Source organism: Strix aluco, chromosome 19, assembly GCF_031877795.1.
Source record: "Strix aluco isolate bStrAlu1 chromosome 19, bStrAlu1.hap1, whole genome shotgun sequence".
Classification (NCBI taxonomy): Eukaryota; Metazoa; Chordata; class Aves; order Strigiformes; family Strigidae; genus Strix; species Strix aluco.
This window is the reverse complement of record NC_133949.1, coordinates 13,537,341-13,552,892: the sequence shown is the minus strand read 5'-3', so window position 1 is coordinate 13,552,892 and position 15,552 is coordinate 13,537,341. Positions and strand designations below refer to the sequence as shown.

The window sequence follows — 15,552 nt, the reverse complement described above, 5'->3', positions numbered from 1 at the left end:
CGCCGTCGTCCCAGCCCGGGGACCGCTCGCCAGCGCAGCGCCGGGCCCGCAGGCGACCAGGGTGGCTCCCGCGAGCCGGGCACGGTGGCCCCGAGCGCTTGCAGAGCCCTGGGGCAGGCGGGAAAACCCTCCCTGGGAAGGGGACGGTGCGGGGACACCTCTCGTCCCCGACCCTCGGGGCGGGCGGAAAAACCCCGCGCTGGGGCGGCGGGTTCACCTCTCCCTGCCCATGCCCGGTCGCCGACGGGGAGGACGGGGCGACGCTGGGTTTGGGCCGCCAGCAGCCACCCGCCCCGTCCATGGGCGCAGGCTCCGGGGTCGGGGCGGGGACCGCGGCCGGGTCTGCCCCGAGCAGTGGGTGCCCGACTCCCCGTTAACACCCCCCCCACCCCCGTTAGTCCCCTCGGCGGGCGCCGCTACAGAGTGTCGGGGAGACGAGGCTGCTCTGGATCGGTTTTATTCTGCAGACGAGGGTGTTTGCGACGTTACAGCGGTGCGGGGGGGCGCGTCCGGGGGTCCCGGGCCTTAGCCCGGAGGAAACGCGACCTTTCCTCGAGGGGACCCGGCTGCCTCCGGGCCCCGACGGGCCGGGCCCCGCGGCTCCCCGCAGAACGGGGGGCGAGGTGTCTGCGGGAAAGCCGCCCCGGGGTAATGAAAGGCTCCGGTTTTGCTTTGTGAGGGGGAATTTTAAAAAAAAAAAAAAAAATACAAGCAAGCCCCGTTTTTGCCAAAGCTGCCGTCAGCAGTTTTCCGCGGAGGCGAAGAAGCAAAGTCCAAATCGGGTCTAAATTTCAGTCCCCGCTCCCCGTTCAATGGTCAGCGGGACCCCCCCGACCCCGCCGCATGGGGCAGCCCCGGGGGGCCGCGCTGTGCCCGCCCCATCGGGCGCGGTGGCGGGGCCGGGCAGCGCAGGCAGAGGTGAACCTGCCGCGGGACACGGGCAGGTTGTGAACGGCTCCGAGAAGAGCTCGGGGCTTGGTTTGGGGGCAGCGGGCCGGGATCGCTACGGGCAGCATGAACCGGGGCGGAGGGGGGGATAAAGAGGTCGGGGTGGGGAGGGAGCCCCCTGGAGTCCCCGTGTCCCACCCTGCGCGGGGAGCCGCGATACGCGGCCCCGAGGGCTCCGAGCTGCTGCGGCCGCTCTTCGCTCCGCATCCGCGGAGCGGGAGGGCCGAGTAGGAGCGGACCAGGACAGAAGAGGGGGCCGGCCCCCCGCGTCCCGTCCCGCCTGGCCGCAGCGCAGGCGGCGGGGGCAGGAGACTTGGGAGGATGGCAGGGCGCTTTTTGAAGATTTGGGGGTAAATATGAAGTGACAAGAGACGGGTCTTTATTGTGAGGGCTCAGCCGCCTGGCGCCAGGGCCCTCTTCAGCCAGCGCGGCCCTCAGTTAATCAGCGCAGATCTCCAAACCGACCTCTCCGCGGGGACACCCACCGCGCCCGCCGCCCCCCCGGGCCCCGGCGCGGCGGGACCGACCCTAATCCCTCTGCAAACAGCCCCGGCGTGGCGTGTGTGTGTGTGTCCCCCTCCTCCTTATCTGCCTCCCCCCGCTCGGGTAAACAGCCCCTCCGACCGGCCACAGCCGCGCCGGCCCCCGGCCGCGCACCTTTCGCGCCCCGACGGCGCGGTTTGCGCCCCCGCCGTGGGCGCGGGGGTGCGGGCGGGACCCCCCCACCCCACCCCACCCCACCCCCAGGTCGGGGCGGCTGCCGGCAGGGCGGAGGGTGGGGGGGATGGGGTGGGGTGGGCGACTCACCCGCGCTGGAGGTCGCCACTTAGGGCCTCGCCGCCCGCAGCTCTCCGCCGGGCCGCCCCGTCGGCGCTGCGCGGCATTACCGCGGCGGGGCGCGGAGCGGCGGGCGGGGCGCGCCCCACCTCGATCCGCTCTCCAGGATCTGTCGTAAGACGGCAGCCGCCGAGCTCCCCCGGCCGCCCCCCCCTCCCCGGCCCCGCCGCCCCCGCAGAGACCGGCGGGGGCCCTTTGCCGCCGCCCCCCCCTCCCCTCCACCCCCCGGGGCTCCGGGCCGGGCGGACCCGGCGCCGCTCCCCGCTCCGCCGAGGTGGCTCCGCGCTGTCCCCGCACCGGCGGCGGCCGCTCCCCGGCCGCGGCGCAGCCAGGGCTGACCCGGTATGCGGAAAGGAGCCGGGGGTGGGATTTCGAGCACTTTTCTCTGTCATTGGTTAATATTTTATTCTGTTGACATGTTTTCTTACTGCCGATGCTTCCGACACCTTCTTCTTTATTTTTTTTTCCCTCTTTTTTTTTTTTTTTCCCTTCTTCCCTTCCTCCCTCCCTCCGCGCCCCCCCTCCCCGCGCCCCGGAGCTTGGCCGGAGCTGTCAAAACCACGCCTATGCAGATCCACAATTGGTCTGAAACGCGTAAAATCAGCAATCAAGGGGGCTTGGCTCATTAGCGGGCGGATCAGAGCAGGAAGGACATGTGAGATAGTCACAGTTTTACAGAGATCAGGACAAGATCTAACCGTTTCCACTCCGGCTCCTTTAGCCATGAGCAACCCTCGCGCCAGCGCCGTCCGCGGAGCGCGCAGCCGGGCCGGCCCCGCCGGGGCGCAGCCAGGGCCCGCGGGGGTGTGAGGGCCAGCGCGGCCGCCCCTGCCCCGCCGCGCCCCGCGCCGCTCCGCGCAGCCCCGCGCCGGCTTTTGTTTCTATTTTAGTGTTGGGAAGGACTTTACCGGGAGGGTTTCTCCCTCGCTCGCTCTCCCTCGCTGCAACAACAACAACAAAAAATAAGGACCTACTGTCTCCCCTCCGCAGACCGGGAGTCCCAGGAGCCGGGAACTGCCTCTCTTTTTTTTTTTTTTCCTTCTTCTTCTTTTTTTTTTTTTTTTTTTTTCCCAGATCTAGTTCCGCTGTTTTTCGGCTTTTTTTTTTTTTGTGTGTGTGGGGTTTTTTTTTTTTTGTGTGTGTGTGTGTGTGTTGTTGATTTTCCTTCCTCTTCCAGAGACTCGAGCGAGTTCGCTGGGCAGCAGAGGGGGAAAAAAAAAAAAAAAAAACAAAAAAACCCAACAAACCACACACATACATTTTTGTAAAGGGAATCCCTCTTTTTCTCCTGGATTTGTGGATGCACCGATGAGAGATCCAGCCTTCCCAGGGACTGCCATGGCTTACCACCCCTTCCACGCACCCCGGCCGGCCGACTTCCCCATGTCCGCTTTCCTCGCAGCCGCCCAGCCATCCTTTTTCCCCGCTCTGGCTCTGCCTCCGGCGGCGCTGGCAAAGCCCATGCCGGACCCGGGGCTGGCCGGGGCGGCCGAGGCCGGGCTGCACGTCTCGGCCCTGGGACACCATCACCAAGCCGCCCATCTGCGCTCGCTCAAGAGCCTGGAACCCGAGGAGGAGGTCGAAGATGACCCCAAAGTAACGCTGGAAGCCAAAGAGCTTTGGGACCAGTTTCACAAGCTGGGAACCGAGATGGTGATCACCAAGTCCGGGAGGTAAGAGCCGGCCCCGCGCAGCCCCGCGGAGCCCGCACCTGCGCGGCCGCGCAGCGTCCTCGCCCCTCCGTTTCACCCCTCTTCCCCCTTGCTCGCCAAATCCGCCCCGATGAATTAACGCGGGGAGTTTCGATCCCTGGAGTTTTTTCGGCGGTATTTACCCCCCCACCCCCCCTCGCCCGCCTCCGAGCTTCTCCCACACCCCCCCAATTATTCCTTTTCCGAGCGCGAGCCCGAATTAAATTTGTGCGCGCTAATTGAACGCCCGTAATCCCCCCGCTGCATTTTGTTTACGCCGCTTCTCGCCGCTTCCTTCCCTCCTGCCAAACTTTCCCCCCGCGGCGGGGGTCGGCCCCGGCCCTGCCCGTGGCCCCGGCCCCGGGGGAGGGCAGCGGCGAGGCTGCCCGGGCGCTGGGCGAGCGGCTCGTCGGAGGGCACCAGGGAAATGGGGTTAAATCCGGGATGCGTTTTCCCGGAATGGGATTTTTGAGGGTTTTTTTTTGTTTGTTTTTTTCCCCTGCTTTCTGCCACGGCGGGTGCCGTAGAGCGGGGTGAGAAGCAGCGGGACGTGAGAAAGGCTGGAAATCCTCCCTGAAGTTAAACTAAAAGATGGTGGTTCCAGAGCGGCGGGAGGTGCGGGGCGGCTCGGCGGGGCCGCGGCCGTCGGGGGGTCGGCGGCGGGCGGGCGGGCGCAGCCCTGTAGCGCTCTGGGTCTCTTCGCAGGAGGATGTTCCCCCCGTTCAAGGTGCGGGTGAGCGGCCTGGACAAGAAGGCCAAGTACATTTTGCTGATGGATATAGTGGCGGCCGACGATTGCCGGTACAAGTTCCACAATTCCCGCTGGATGGTCGCCGGGAAGGCCGACCCGGAGATGCCCAAGCGCATGTACATCCACCCCGACAGCCCGGCCACGGGGGAGCAGTGGATGGCCAAACCTGTTGCCTTTCACAAGCTCAAGCTCACCAACAACATCTCGGACAAGCACGGCTTTGTAAGTGCGGCTGCGGGGCAGAGCGGAGCCCCCACCCCACACCCCCTCCCGAGCAGGGACCCCCCGGGCAGGCGCGGGGTTTGCCCGGTGCCCGGCCCTGCTCTTCCCGGGGGGAGTTGATGGGTTTTAAGGGCTTCTCCACCCGCCAGCAGCACGCCCGGGGCCGGGCTGGACGGCGGGGCCTCGCCGGGACCTGCGGTGACCCGACTATTCCGCAGCTCCCCCCGCCCCGGCCCCTCCCCGGCCCTTCGGGGCAACTCCCCGCTGCCCTGGGCTCGGCTCCCCCGGGGGGAAAGGGAGGGTCGGGCTGCGGCCGGCCTCGGGGTGTCCTTGGCCCCCACCTCCCCGACCCTCCCGGCCTCCGCGGCCTGTCCTGCCGCCTTTCCCCGGCCCTCGGGGCTCTGCGGGGGAGCGGGATTGGGGGGGGGTGGATGTGCGGGGCCGTGCCGGGGGATGCAGCGAGGACAGCCCCGACGGGGCGGCGGGGCCGGGCAGGTGCAACCCGGGCTGGCGCTGCCGGCCGGACAGGGCCGAGCCGAGCCGAGCCGGGCCGGGCCGGGCCGCGGGAGCGGGGCTGGAGGCGGCGGCACCTGCGCGGGGTTTCCGCGGCCAGGAGCGGGGCCGGAGCCGTTGGCAGCCGCGGCTCCGCACCGGCTCCTTGTGAGAGCTCCTATTTATTTCCCTATTGATCATATCTGCATCGGCTGAAGGAGGTAAAACAAAACAAAAAATAAAGCCAGAAGACTAGCAACCCAAAGAAACAAAGAGGAAAAAAAAAAAAAAAAGAGAGAAAGAAGGAAAAAAACCGAAGCGTGTTGGCAATTTGTGTAGCTCCGCAGAAAGCGGGGTCAAAACGCGAGGGGAGCGTGATCCTGCGCGAATGCACGGCGGGGGCGGGAGGGGGAGAAAAATCACAGCTCAGAGGCTATCTCTAGCCTCTGGACAAGCATTTAAGGCGATAAAGGGGAAGTTCATCGTCCGGAGTCGGTGATACGGTAATTAGCGGGGCCCCGAGGCCGGCGGGGACCCGAGCCCCGCTCCGCGGCTGCGGGACACGGCGCTCAGGTGGGGAGAGCAGCTCCGCAGCTCCCCGGGTAACTTTTCTCTCTCTTTTTATTTTTTTTTCCTCTTAAGGCAGGAAACAGCGTCTTTGTTTAAATAATACATTGCAAGGTTATTTATAGACAAGAAGGTAAATCGATAGAGAGGGAGTCTGAAAAATAGCAATTTTTTTGATACTGGGGAAAAACTAGTTTGATTCAGCGTTTTTAACGGTTCGCCTCCTTCAATTAAAGATTTCTGCTCTCTGTCGTTGTCCAAAATCCGGACTGTGTTAAATCTGGGAGATGAGGGTTTAGCCAGTGCCCATCTGGTCAGAGAGGGATGATTATTTTTTTTTTAAAGGAATGCAGATTTGCACGCCTGAATTAGACTTTTTGCACCATTTTCATGATAAATCCTGTCTAGATTATATCAATATAATAGCGATCCGACAGTTCATCAGCAGGTGATTATTGCTGGGGTTAAAAAAAGGGGGGATTTTTTTTATGGCCTTCTAAAACGAAATGAAGTGATAATTATTTAGCCATTTGGCCGACGTTATTTGACAATAATTACTCAAGCTTTCGCCGTTCCCCTACCAATTCCGGGCGGTGAATACTGCATTTCAGCCCGACCACAGCAGGTTGGGGAACTATTTAATCGCTCTCGGGCAGGAAAACGTTGCCGGTGTGGGCAGCGAGGGGCAGGGGGTCGGAGCGGCCCCCGGGGCGCGGCTCGGGGGGTTCAGCCGCTTCCCAAAATTCTCAGCCAAATCGCGGTGAATTCAGGTTTTATTAAAAAAAAAAAAAATCAAAAACAAAACCGAGAGGGTAGAGAATGGTTTTGAGTGTTGGCGAGGCTTGCAGACACCTGGTTGGAAAAAAAAAATGTCTGTTTCTTCTGCAGCGTTGCTCTGAGACATAAATTTAACATGGCTCATGGTGAAACGCTCCTTTCACGTCGCAGGCTCTGGCTGGGGCTGGCACGGGTTTCTGCCGCCACCGACACAAATCGAGAGGCTTTTTAACATTTTTTTTTTTTTTGTGGTGGTGAGGTAGAGTTTTTTGGTTTTGTTTTTTTTTTTTTTTTTAAAGGACGGAAATATGAAAAGCGGTGAGAAACGTGTCGAAAACTCTCCTCGCATTTGCAGGGTTGTAATAAAACGGGGAGATCCCTTTCGCTGCTTTATTGCTGTGCTTAACACCCGCAAAGATGCTGCTGTGCCTGCCTTCCCCTGACCTCCTTATTCGGGGCCAGATCGTGCAATGGCAGAAACCAAAAAAAAAACCCTCCCTCTTTGGCATCCACCGGCATTCCTTCCTCACCGTGAATTTGGTTTATTTTATTTTTTTTTTGGTTGTTTTCGGGAGAAAAGGGATTTTTTGAGGGAGGTAGCTAGACGCATGTCTAACGTGGCCCGCGAGGCTGATGGCAGCCACGGCCTGTGCTCTCTCGCCCACCCAGACCATCCTGAACTCCATGCACAAGTACCAGCCCAGGTTCCACATAGTTCGAGCCAACGACATCCTCAAGCTGCCCTACAGCACCTTCCGCACCTACGTGTTCCCCGAGACCGACTTCATCGCCGTCACCGCCTATCAAAACGACAAGGTATGGCCGGGCAGCCCCTGCCCTCTCCCTGCCCACCCCCTGCCCCTCTGCCCCCGCTCTCACCCCTGTCCCATCCCTTACCCCTTATCGGGGGTATTTGTGTATGTGCGTGCGCGGGAGGACATTTTTGGGGAGAGTGGCCAAAAAGCAGCAACAGGAGGTTAAACGCCAAACCCTCAGAGCAGGAGGCACCCTTCCTACTGCTACTATTATTATTGCTAGTACTAATGCTATTCCTAATGCTACTATTAGTATTTCTATTACTACTATTAATAATTTCCTCCTGGACTTTGTTGCGCCTTTTCTGGGCTGTGGGAGTCTTTGCTGCAGGCCCAGGCTGTGGAGAGCAGCACCACGACCTGGGCAGCCTCACGGAGAAGGTGCCCTGGGTTCGGGAGGAGCCAAAAAAACCACAGCCAGATAAGCTAATTTTAGTTGCTTTCGTGATTTAGCAAGTGTCGCCCTGTGAGCAGCAGAGCCAGGAGAGCTCGGTGGGGAGCGGAGAGCCTCTGCCGGCCCCCTCCAAGGGTTGTGTGTGTGTGTGTTTTAACCCAAAAGCTGACCCCCACCTCCACCCCTGGCTGCTGATGCTAATTGACAGCTCTGTCTGAGGGTCCTGGTGGGCTTGTTTCCCTCGTAAAGTTTATGGCGAAGAGTCACAATCGATTAAAGAGCACTTTGTCTGCTCGCCCGCCGCAAGCTGCGCGGGGCAGCCGCCGGCCGGTGGGCCCCGTCGGGTGGGGGGTGCTGCCGGCCGGGGCGGCCCGGGGCGGGGGTTGCAGCGGGGCCGGGCAGCTCAGCCTTTTTCCAGAGCCCCTCTCGGGGCCGTATTTCAGAGCCATGCATTATTGAGCGCCCTAATGTCGCCGGCCCCCAGAAGCCCGGTGACGGGGAGGGATAAGAATAGCTTTTAACCAGCGCCGCGCGGCTCAGTCGCCATCTTCCCTCCGGGGGGCCGTGAAAAATAACTTCCTATCATTAAGACTCTATTAATAATTCAAGCCCAAACCTCAGCATCATTTTTAATAAAGCATGCGGTGTGTTAAAGCGGGGCCGCGGCGCGTTTCGCAGCCTGCGCAGCGCACCCCGGGCTCCCCGACGGCGGGGAAGGGGAGGGGGGGCGGGCGGGCAGGGCTTCACACCGCCTCCTTTCTTCATCTCACCCCCCTCCTCCTCCTCCCCGCAGATCACCCAGCTGAAAATCGATAACAACCCCTTCGCCAAGGGCTTTCGGGACACGGGCAATGGCCGGCGGGAGAAGAGGTAAGGGGAGTCCCCCTTCTCATATCCCCCCGCTTCTCCCCCCTCCGCCCCCGCGCAGCCGCCGCTCCGCGCCCGCGGAGGCCCGGGCGCTGCCCGACGCTGCCTCTCGCCCCGTAGGAAGCAGCTCTCGCTGCCGTCCCTGCGGATGTACGAGGAGCCCTGCAAGCCCGACCGCGACGGTGGCGAGTCGGACGCTTCCTCCTGCGAGCCCTCGGCGGTGCGCGACGCCCTCCACTCGCCCGTGGGAGCCCTCCCCAGCCCCCTGCGCCTCAAGGGCAGCGGCAGAGGTAAAGGAGGAGGCGCGGTCCCCCAAATCTCCCCAAACGTCGGGTTTCTGCTCCCTCAGGGCCGGTGGGTGCCGGTTTCTTGGGGGCGGAGAGGCAAACCACCGGGAAAAAAAAGATGGGGATGGGCACGAAGGAGCCCAAGGGTTGAAAGGACAAGAATTGAGCAAACGGGAATGGCGTTCACGGGTTGCAACGTTTTCCTGTTTATACGTAAGTGTAAACAAGAAGAAATGGCAAGGCAGCCCCTGTGCTAGACGGCGTTTGCCCGGCTCCTCGCTGGTGCGTGCCCTGCCTTTCATGGCTAGCTCACACTCCCCTGGGAAGAAAAAAAAAAAAAAAAGAAAGAATTAATACATTTGAAAGGGGAAAAAATGTTGTAACTGCAGGGTTTCAAGCTAGTAAATGAAAATAAACTAGCAGTTCCCACATTGCAGCTTTAGATGCTGGGTTTTGTCTTGCCGCACTATCAAGCTGCTCTTTAAAGTTTCCCCCAGCCTGATTCCCTGCAAACCTTCATCAAAACTGCACGCACACACCCACCCCCCCGCCCCCCCGCCCCCCGAGCTGGTGGGAGGGTTTATTACACCCCTCTCCTCTTTCAAAGGCTTCCCCGAATATTTGCCCCAGTCTGCAGAGCTTCACCTAACCCGCACCAAAATGTTTTTTTCGTTTAGCAGGAGCCGGTCAGGCAGGGGCTCTGCTCCCCTCACCCTCACCATCCCCTCACCTCTCGTCCCCCTTCCTCCTCTGAGAGCTCGATGGGTTTTTTTTTTAAATTAAAGCCTCTTTTAGGAAAGTCTGTATCATACCTCTTGCCTTAAGACTGCCTCTTTAACCTGCCTCAACCTGCACATTTGGAATAAATCCACAGCGCGCCGTTGATCAGCTCCACGTAATTAAATATGTACAGGACCATTTCCTCCAGCGCTGTCCACCCACCCGCCCTCTCTTCACCCCCTGCTCCGCAGCCCGCTTTGAATTTGCAGCTAACGAGAGCGATGCCGTAATAGATTTTGGTCCTCCATCAAACATGTTTTTCCTGTTTGGCAGAGCAACAGGGCTGCTGTTGTTAATCCCCTTTCCCCAGAGCGACCGCAGCACGAGGGCCCATTTCTGCCCCCGAAATGAATTTCTCCCATTAATAACGATCGGGACTTTCCCGCCACAGTCTCGCCCCAACGCCAGGGCTCTCACGAGTGACCCGCTCCTCACCTCCCTTGGGTGCTTCTGCTCTGACCCTCTGCCCCTCCACCCCCTTGCAGAGGAGAAGCCGGGGGCCGACAGTGACGCGGAGGTGGAGAAGGTGCCGGAGGAGCGGCCGGTGGCAGCGACCAGCCCCAGCGGGGAGGACGCGACGCCCCGCGGCAGCCCCCGGTGCCCGGAGGAGCGGAGCAAGGAGAGGCGCAGCCCGGAGAAGGTCAAGGATGGTGCGTCCCCCCGGGAGGCTCCCGGTGAGGGCCTGTTTGGTACACGGGGCCTGGAGAAGGACAAGGTGGAAGGACGGAGGAAAGAGCCAGATCCAAGCAAGAAGGACGCGGAGGGCGGCGGGCTGGGCAAGGAGGCCTTCGCCCCGCTGATGGTGCACACGGACAGCCCCCCGCACCTGAGCGCCGGGCACCTGCAGAGCTTGGCGCTCTCCGGCCTCCATGGGCAGCAGTTCTTCAGCCCCCTGGGCGCCGGGCAGCCCCTCTTCATCCACCCGGGACAGTTCGCCATGGCCCCCGGCGCCTTCTCCGCCATGGGCATGGGACACTTGCTGGCCTCGGTGACTGGTGGGGGCAGCCTGGAGAATGGAGCCCTCTCATCCGCCCCGGGCGCAGCGGGGACGGCCACCCCCTTCCCTTTCCACCTCTCCCAGCACATGCTGGCCTCTCAGGTAAGGTCCCGCGCCCACCCCGCGTCCCCATCCCCATCCCCGCTGTGCGGCCGGGCCCTGAGCCCTCCTCTCCGTGTCCTTCCCCAAAGGTCCCTGGATGAGCAGAGTGCTTCGGGGGCACAGGGCAGGCCCGGCTGGTGTCACCCCCACTGTCAGGACACACAGCGTGGCCCCAGTACAGCTCTCATGGGGTCAGGAGCTGTTGGTGCCCCCAGCCTCCCCTGTGCACCCTGCAGCCCGTGGGGACAAGAGGGTGACACTCCTCTTGATGTGCTGCCTGGTGAGGCACAGGCAGGACGTGGGGGACATTTTGAAAGTTGGCCTCAGGGCTGATTTGGAGGAGGAATCTTGATTTTTTTTGTGGATGATATGGTTCCCCCGTAGGCAGGGGCAGAGTCAGGAGCTGTGGCCCTGCCTGACCTGGCTGTCCCCATCCAGCAGCCCCCCCTCTCCCTGCCAGCCCCGAAACATCTCCCGCCAACGCCTGTGCTTGTGTTGCCTTTCCCAGCCCCTATGATGAAACACATAAAGATGTCTTTGAACTCCCCTAATTTATCGGTTCTACTTAACAATGTGTTTTAATGTGGTTAAAGGTCTGTGATGCTGCACAGACAGGGACACGCAGCACACAAGGGCAGAGCCGGGGCACAGCCCTGCAGCACTGTACCCCCGGGCAGGTCCCAGAGAGGGATTTGTGCCCAGTGGCACCAGTCTGGGGCGGTGTGGGGTGGATGGGGCTCCCCAGCTGCAACCCCTCCCTCTGCCCATCCCACAGGGATATCCCCACGCTGCGTTTTTAGCCCAATACTGGGGCGTCCCTGGTTTGCCTCGGCTTTCTCGGGGGAACGGGAGCGGGGATGCAGCAGAGCCTCGGCATGACTCTCACCCCTCTTTCTCTCTCTCTCTGCAGGGAATCCCGATGCCCACCTTCGGCGGACTCTTCCCCTACCCTTACACCTACATGGCGGCAGCTGCGGCGGCTGCCTCGGCCATGCCGGCCACCAGCGCGGCGGCTGCCGGGCCGCTCTCCCGCAACCCTTTCCTGGGCAGCAGCCGTCCCCGCCTGCGCTTCAGCCCCTACCAGCTCCCGGTCACCATCCCACCCAGCACCAACCTGCTGACCACTGGCCTGCCCGCCAGCCTCAACCCCGGCTCCGAGGGCTCCAAGGCCGGCAGCAGCCGGGAGTCCAGCCCCCTCCCCGAGGTGCCCCTGCACAAGGGGGGCAGCCAGCGCCCCGCCGCCTCCCCCAAGGGCTCCCTGAAGGAGTCCCTCAATGAACTGCAAAACATCCAGAGACTGGTGAGCGGGCTGGAGAGCCAGCGGGAGCTCTCACCCGGCAGGGAGTCCCCCAAGTGACCGACGGGGTGGGCAGTGAGCCCTCCCGGCAGGGCGGAGAAGCACTGGTATTTTGTACAGCACAGTATAAATATTTATTACGGAGCGAGGGGTGGGGGGGTGGATGGAGAGCGGGGTGCTGGAGCAGAGGGATGGAGCCCCGTCGGCCAAGAGGACCCACCGCCTCAGAGCCAGGAGCTGGGAGCGCAGGGCTTGCCCACCCCCCCCCCGCCCCGGCTGTGGGGCTGGGAGAGGCTCCCCCCTGCTCCAGCGTGGCCACGGAGCCCCCCAGCCCCTCCGCTCCTCCGCTCTGGCCACTGGGCAGCTCTGGGGGGGCCAACGAGCCAGTGCGGAGGCACCCGATGGATGGGGAGGCCCCGACCCCAGCCCTAACCCCGGCCCCGGGGAGGTGAGCGGGGCCAAAACCTCATCTGTGTAAGGGGAGGGGGGGGAGGAAAAAATAATTTAAAAAAAAAAAAAAAAAAGAAGAAATAAGAAACGAAACACGGAAAATGAACCACCTCGGCAGCCGCCGCCACGCAGAGCGGGTACGATGGGGGGAGCCCCGCAGGTACCCGGGCAGATATTTATGAAATAAATGGTAATTTGTGTAAATAAGCTATAAGGATCCCAGAATATGCAAATTGGTATTAATTTATTCAGAGTTGTACATTGGTGTGTACATAATATTTAGAGTTTAACTCATCGCATTTAAGTTTTTTTTGTTTTTTGTTTTGTTTTTTTTTTTTCATTTTACATGAACATATATATTGTAAATGAAAACTATTTAGCTCTTTGTGATTGAAGGAGATATCGGTTTCTTTAACTGTGTTTTAAAATATTGTTTATCCCGCCTGTTCTCTAGGACAATCATGTGCCACCGGTAAAATAATTTTTGGAGTTATTGAAACTAAGAGTTCAATTCTCTAACGGACTTTTGCAAGGAAAAAAACCGAATCCAAAATGTAACTAAAATATCGCTACAGTGCGGGGTATAGAGAATGCAGGAATAAACCTCAGGTTTTTATTTTTCACTCCAGAACAAAAAAAAAAAGTATAATAAATTTAAATATCACAGGACTGTGCTCTATATTTGTTTTAAAATAAAAAGATACATGATTTGCAACGTGCTGGTTACTCGGGTATCTGTCTGTTCAGTTTTGATGAATTCTCACATCTTTCAATAAAAAAAACTACTCGGAGAAGTCCGGCCGGCTCCCGCCTGTTTCATTCCCGCCGCCTTGTCGGGGCTGCCCCGCCCCGTCGGAGCCGCCGCTCCTCCGCAGGTGCGCAGCGGTTCGATGGGGAAAGATTCAAATGCTCCCAGGTGCGCAGCTACCCGCCCCGGCGGAGCGCTGCGCGGGGACTCCCGGGGAAGGGGAACCTCCGTCGGCTCGTCCCGTCGGGGGAATTTCTGCCTTCAAGGGACCCGGCAGGTGCGCGGGGTGGGGCGCGGAGGCGTCCGCGGGTGCGCTAGCGGGCGCGCACGGGGATCTCCCGGGTGTGCCGGGACCCTCCGCGGGTGCGGGTCTGCCCGACCCGTCCTCGGGGAGCAGCGGGACCCCCCGGGGGTGCGCGCCGGTTGCTGCCCCGGGAGGGGGCGGGCAGGCCCCGGGCACGCCCGTACCGTCCCGCCGTGCTGCGCGGGCGCGCACCGGTACCGGCGGGGACGGGAGCAGCCCAGGTACAGCCGTACCGGCGGGGATCGGGGTGCGCTGGTCCCGCCGGCACCGGCGGGGGAGGGGGTGACCCGGGCACTACCGTTGGGGATGGGGCCGCCCCGGGGCGGGGGGGCGGTGGGTCCCCGCGACTCCCCCCGCGCTCGGAGCCGCTCGGGGCGTTGCGGGGCGCGGCCGAGGAGGACGCAAACAGCCCTTTTCCTCACCAATTACCCTTCTCCCGTGGCGGGGAAGATTTATGAACCCAATTGCGGGAGAGGCGGGGGGGTTGGGGGGAGTGGGGGGTCCGCCCCCGCCCCCTCGGGCGCCGAGGCGCAACGCCGGGCGCAGGCCGCCCTCTGCTGGTGCCGCCGCGCACCCGCCGCCGCCCGGCCCCGACGGGGCGGATCGTCCGTGGTCGCGGCTCCTCCTCGGGCTCCCCTGAACCCCCTCGCCCCGGCGCTCCGGGGGGGCTGCAGGCAGGGAAGGGGCCGCGGACCCCCCTCCCCCGACCGCCCCCCCTCACCCCGTCCCACCCCGTCGTGGCAGCGTCGGAGGGGAGATGCTGGGTTCCCCAACGGTGGGAGAGGAGCCGCTGTGCCTCAGCGAGAGGAGCGGGGCCGTTTCCGCTGGCGGGGGGGTGTGTGGGGGAACCAGGAGGGTGGGAACGGCTTAAACAGGAGGAGGGAAGTGTAGTTACTAAAATTAGCCTCGCAGGATTATTTCCGAATAAACATCACTCAGGATGAGTAACAATTTAATGGGCTCTATTTTTAGCGGGGGATGCGGGGGGGACCAGAGTGTGGCAGTGTGAGGGCTCCCCAACCCTTTCCACCACCCTTCCAAGCATGGTGGGTTTAGGCTAAGCTGGCTGGGGCAAGAGCAGCAGGGAGATGGTGACAGTGCTGCCCAACGCAGCCAGCGCCTGGGGGACCCTCATGGTGGGTTCCCACCAGCCTGGAGGGTCAGGGACAGCCACGCTGACCAGCCTGGTCTGAGGGACAGCAAAGGTTTAAACATCGCTTCCCACTTGGGGGCCAAGCGCTGGTGCTGGGGGGGGGGGGCACCCCACTCTGCTCCCTGAGAGTGAAGCTGCCCTTCACTGAGAAAGGGGAAAAAACCTGTCCCCTGCAGAGTGTGGGTTCATGACAGTGACCTTGAGGGATAGTGCCTGAAGGCGGGGAGCAGGGCCTCACCCCCCCCGCCCCCGAGTATGGGCAGTGGGGCATTTCAGCAGGAGCCAAGCTGCTCCTGGCCTGGCTGTGTCCAAATCCAGGCTCTGAGAAACCCAATTCAACCAGCTCGACCAGTGGCTACCAATTAGTCACACACTGCACTGGCATTATTTTCCTCAGCTGTGAAAAGGCGCTGGGAGGCACCGTGGGGGCTCAGCCCCACCCCCCCCAGCCCCAGCTCTGCTGCTCTGCACCCTGCGATGCGCCCCACAAAACCTGCCTTGGCTGTGCTGTGGTCACCACCCAGTCACAAAAATAAAGTGCTGGGTGTTCCAGTGAGCTGCGTCTGGTGGAAGGACCTGGGGTTGAACCAGCAGGTAACGCCACTGACGTGTCACCAACGCAGTGAGATCCCCCGACATCAAGGATTTCATTAGCGTTAGTGGTTATTTTTTAATTTCTTCAGCTAAACACACAAGGTGCTTGGCTAGACGCTAAAAATAGTGTTTCTGCCTGGAGGGTTTCACCGGCCTGGTGGCCAAACCCTGGCTAACTTGGCCACCCAAGCCGCGGTGTGGCACAGTAACGCTGCTGGAACAGCTTCACTGCTGGGGGGGTGTAAGCAGGACCAGGCACCAGAGCATCTCACAGCCCCCCCGGAAGGGGAACCTTGTCACCGCTCCCGTCCCTGCGTGGGCCCAGCAGTGGCTTTGCAGGTGACCCTGGGCCAGGGCTGTGCTGCTGGCCCTGTGTGTCAGCCCTGGGCCACCGCGGGCATGTCGGGTCACCGGTGCGTGGCAGAAGGGGCAAGGGAGGTGGTGGCACCTTGCTGGGTGTGCTCAGGCCCTGACTGCAG

At 61.6% G+C, this 15,552-nt stretch overlaps 1 protein-coding gene across 1 annotated transcript; it reads left to right on the top strand.

Moving 5' to 3' along the window:
• Positions 1-2,063: 2,063 nt before the first annotated feature.
• On the top strand, positions 2,064-13,071 carry TBX2 (T-box transcription factor 2). Its single transcript, XM_074845208.1, has 7 exons — positions 2,064-3,458; positions 4,182-4,449; positions 6,955-7,101; positions 8,288-8,364; positions 8,482-8,651; positions 9,914-10,527; positions 11,438-13,071. The coding sequence occupies exons 1-7, from the start codon at positions 3,094-3,096 to the stop codon at positions 11,882-11,884; spliced, it is 2,088 nt and encodes a 695-aa protein (XP_074701309.1). The 5' UTR covers positions 2,064-3,093; the 3' UTR covers positions 11,885-13,071.
• Positions 13,072-15,552: the final 2,481 nt, after the last annotated feature.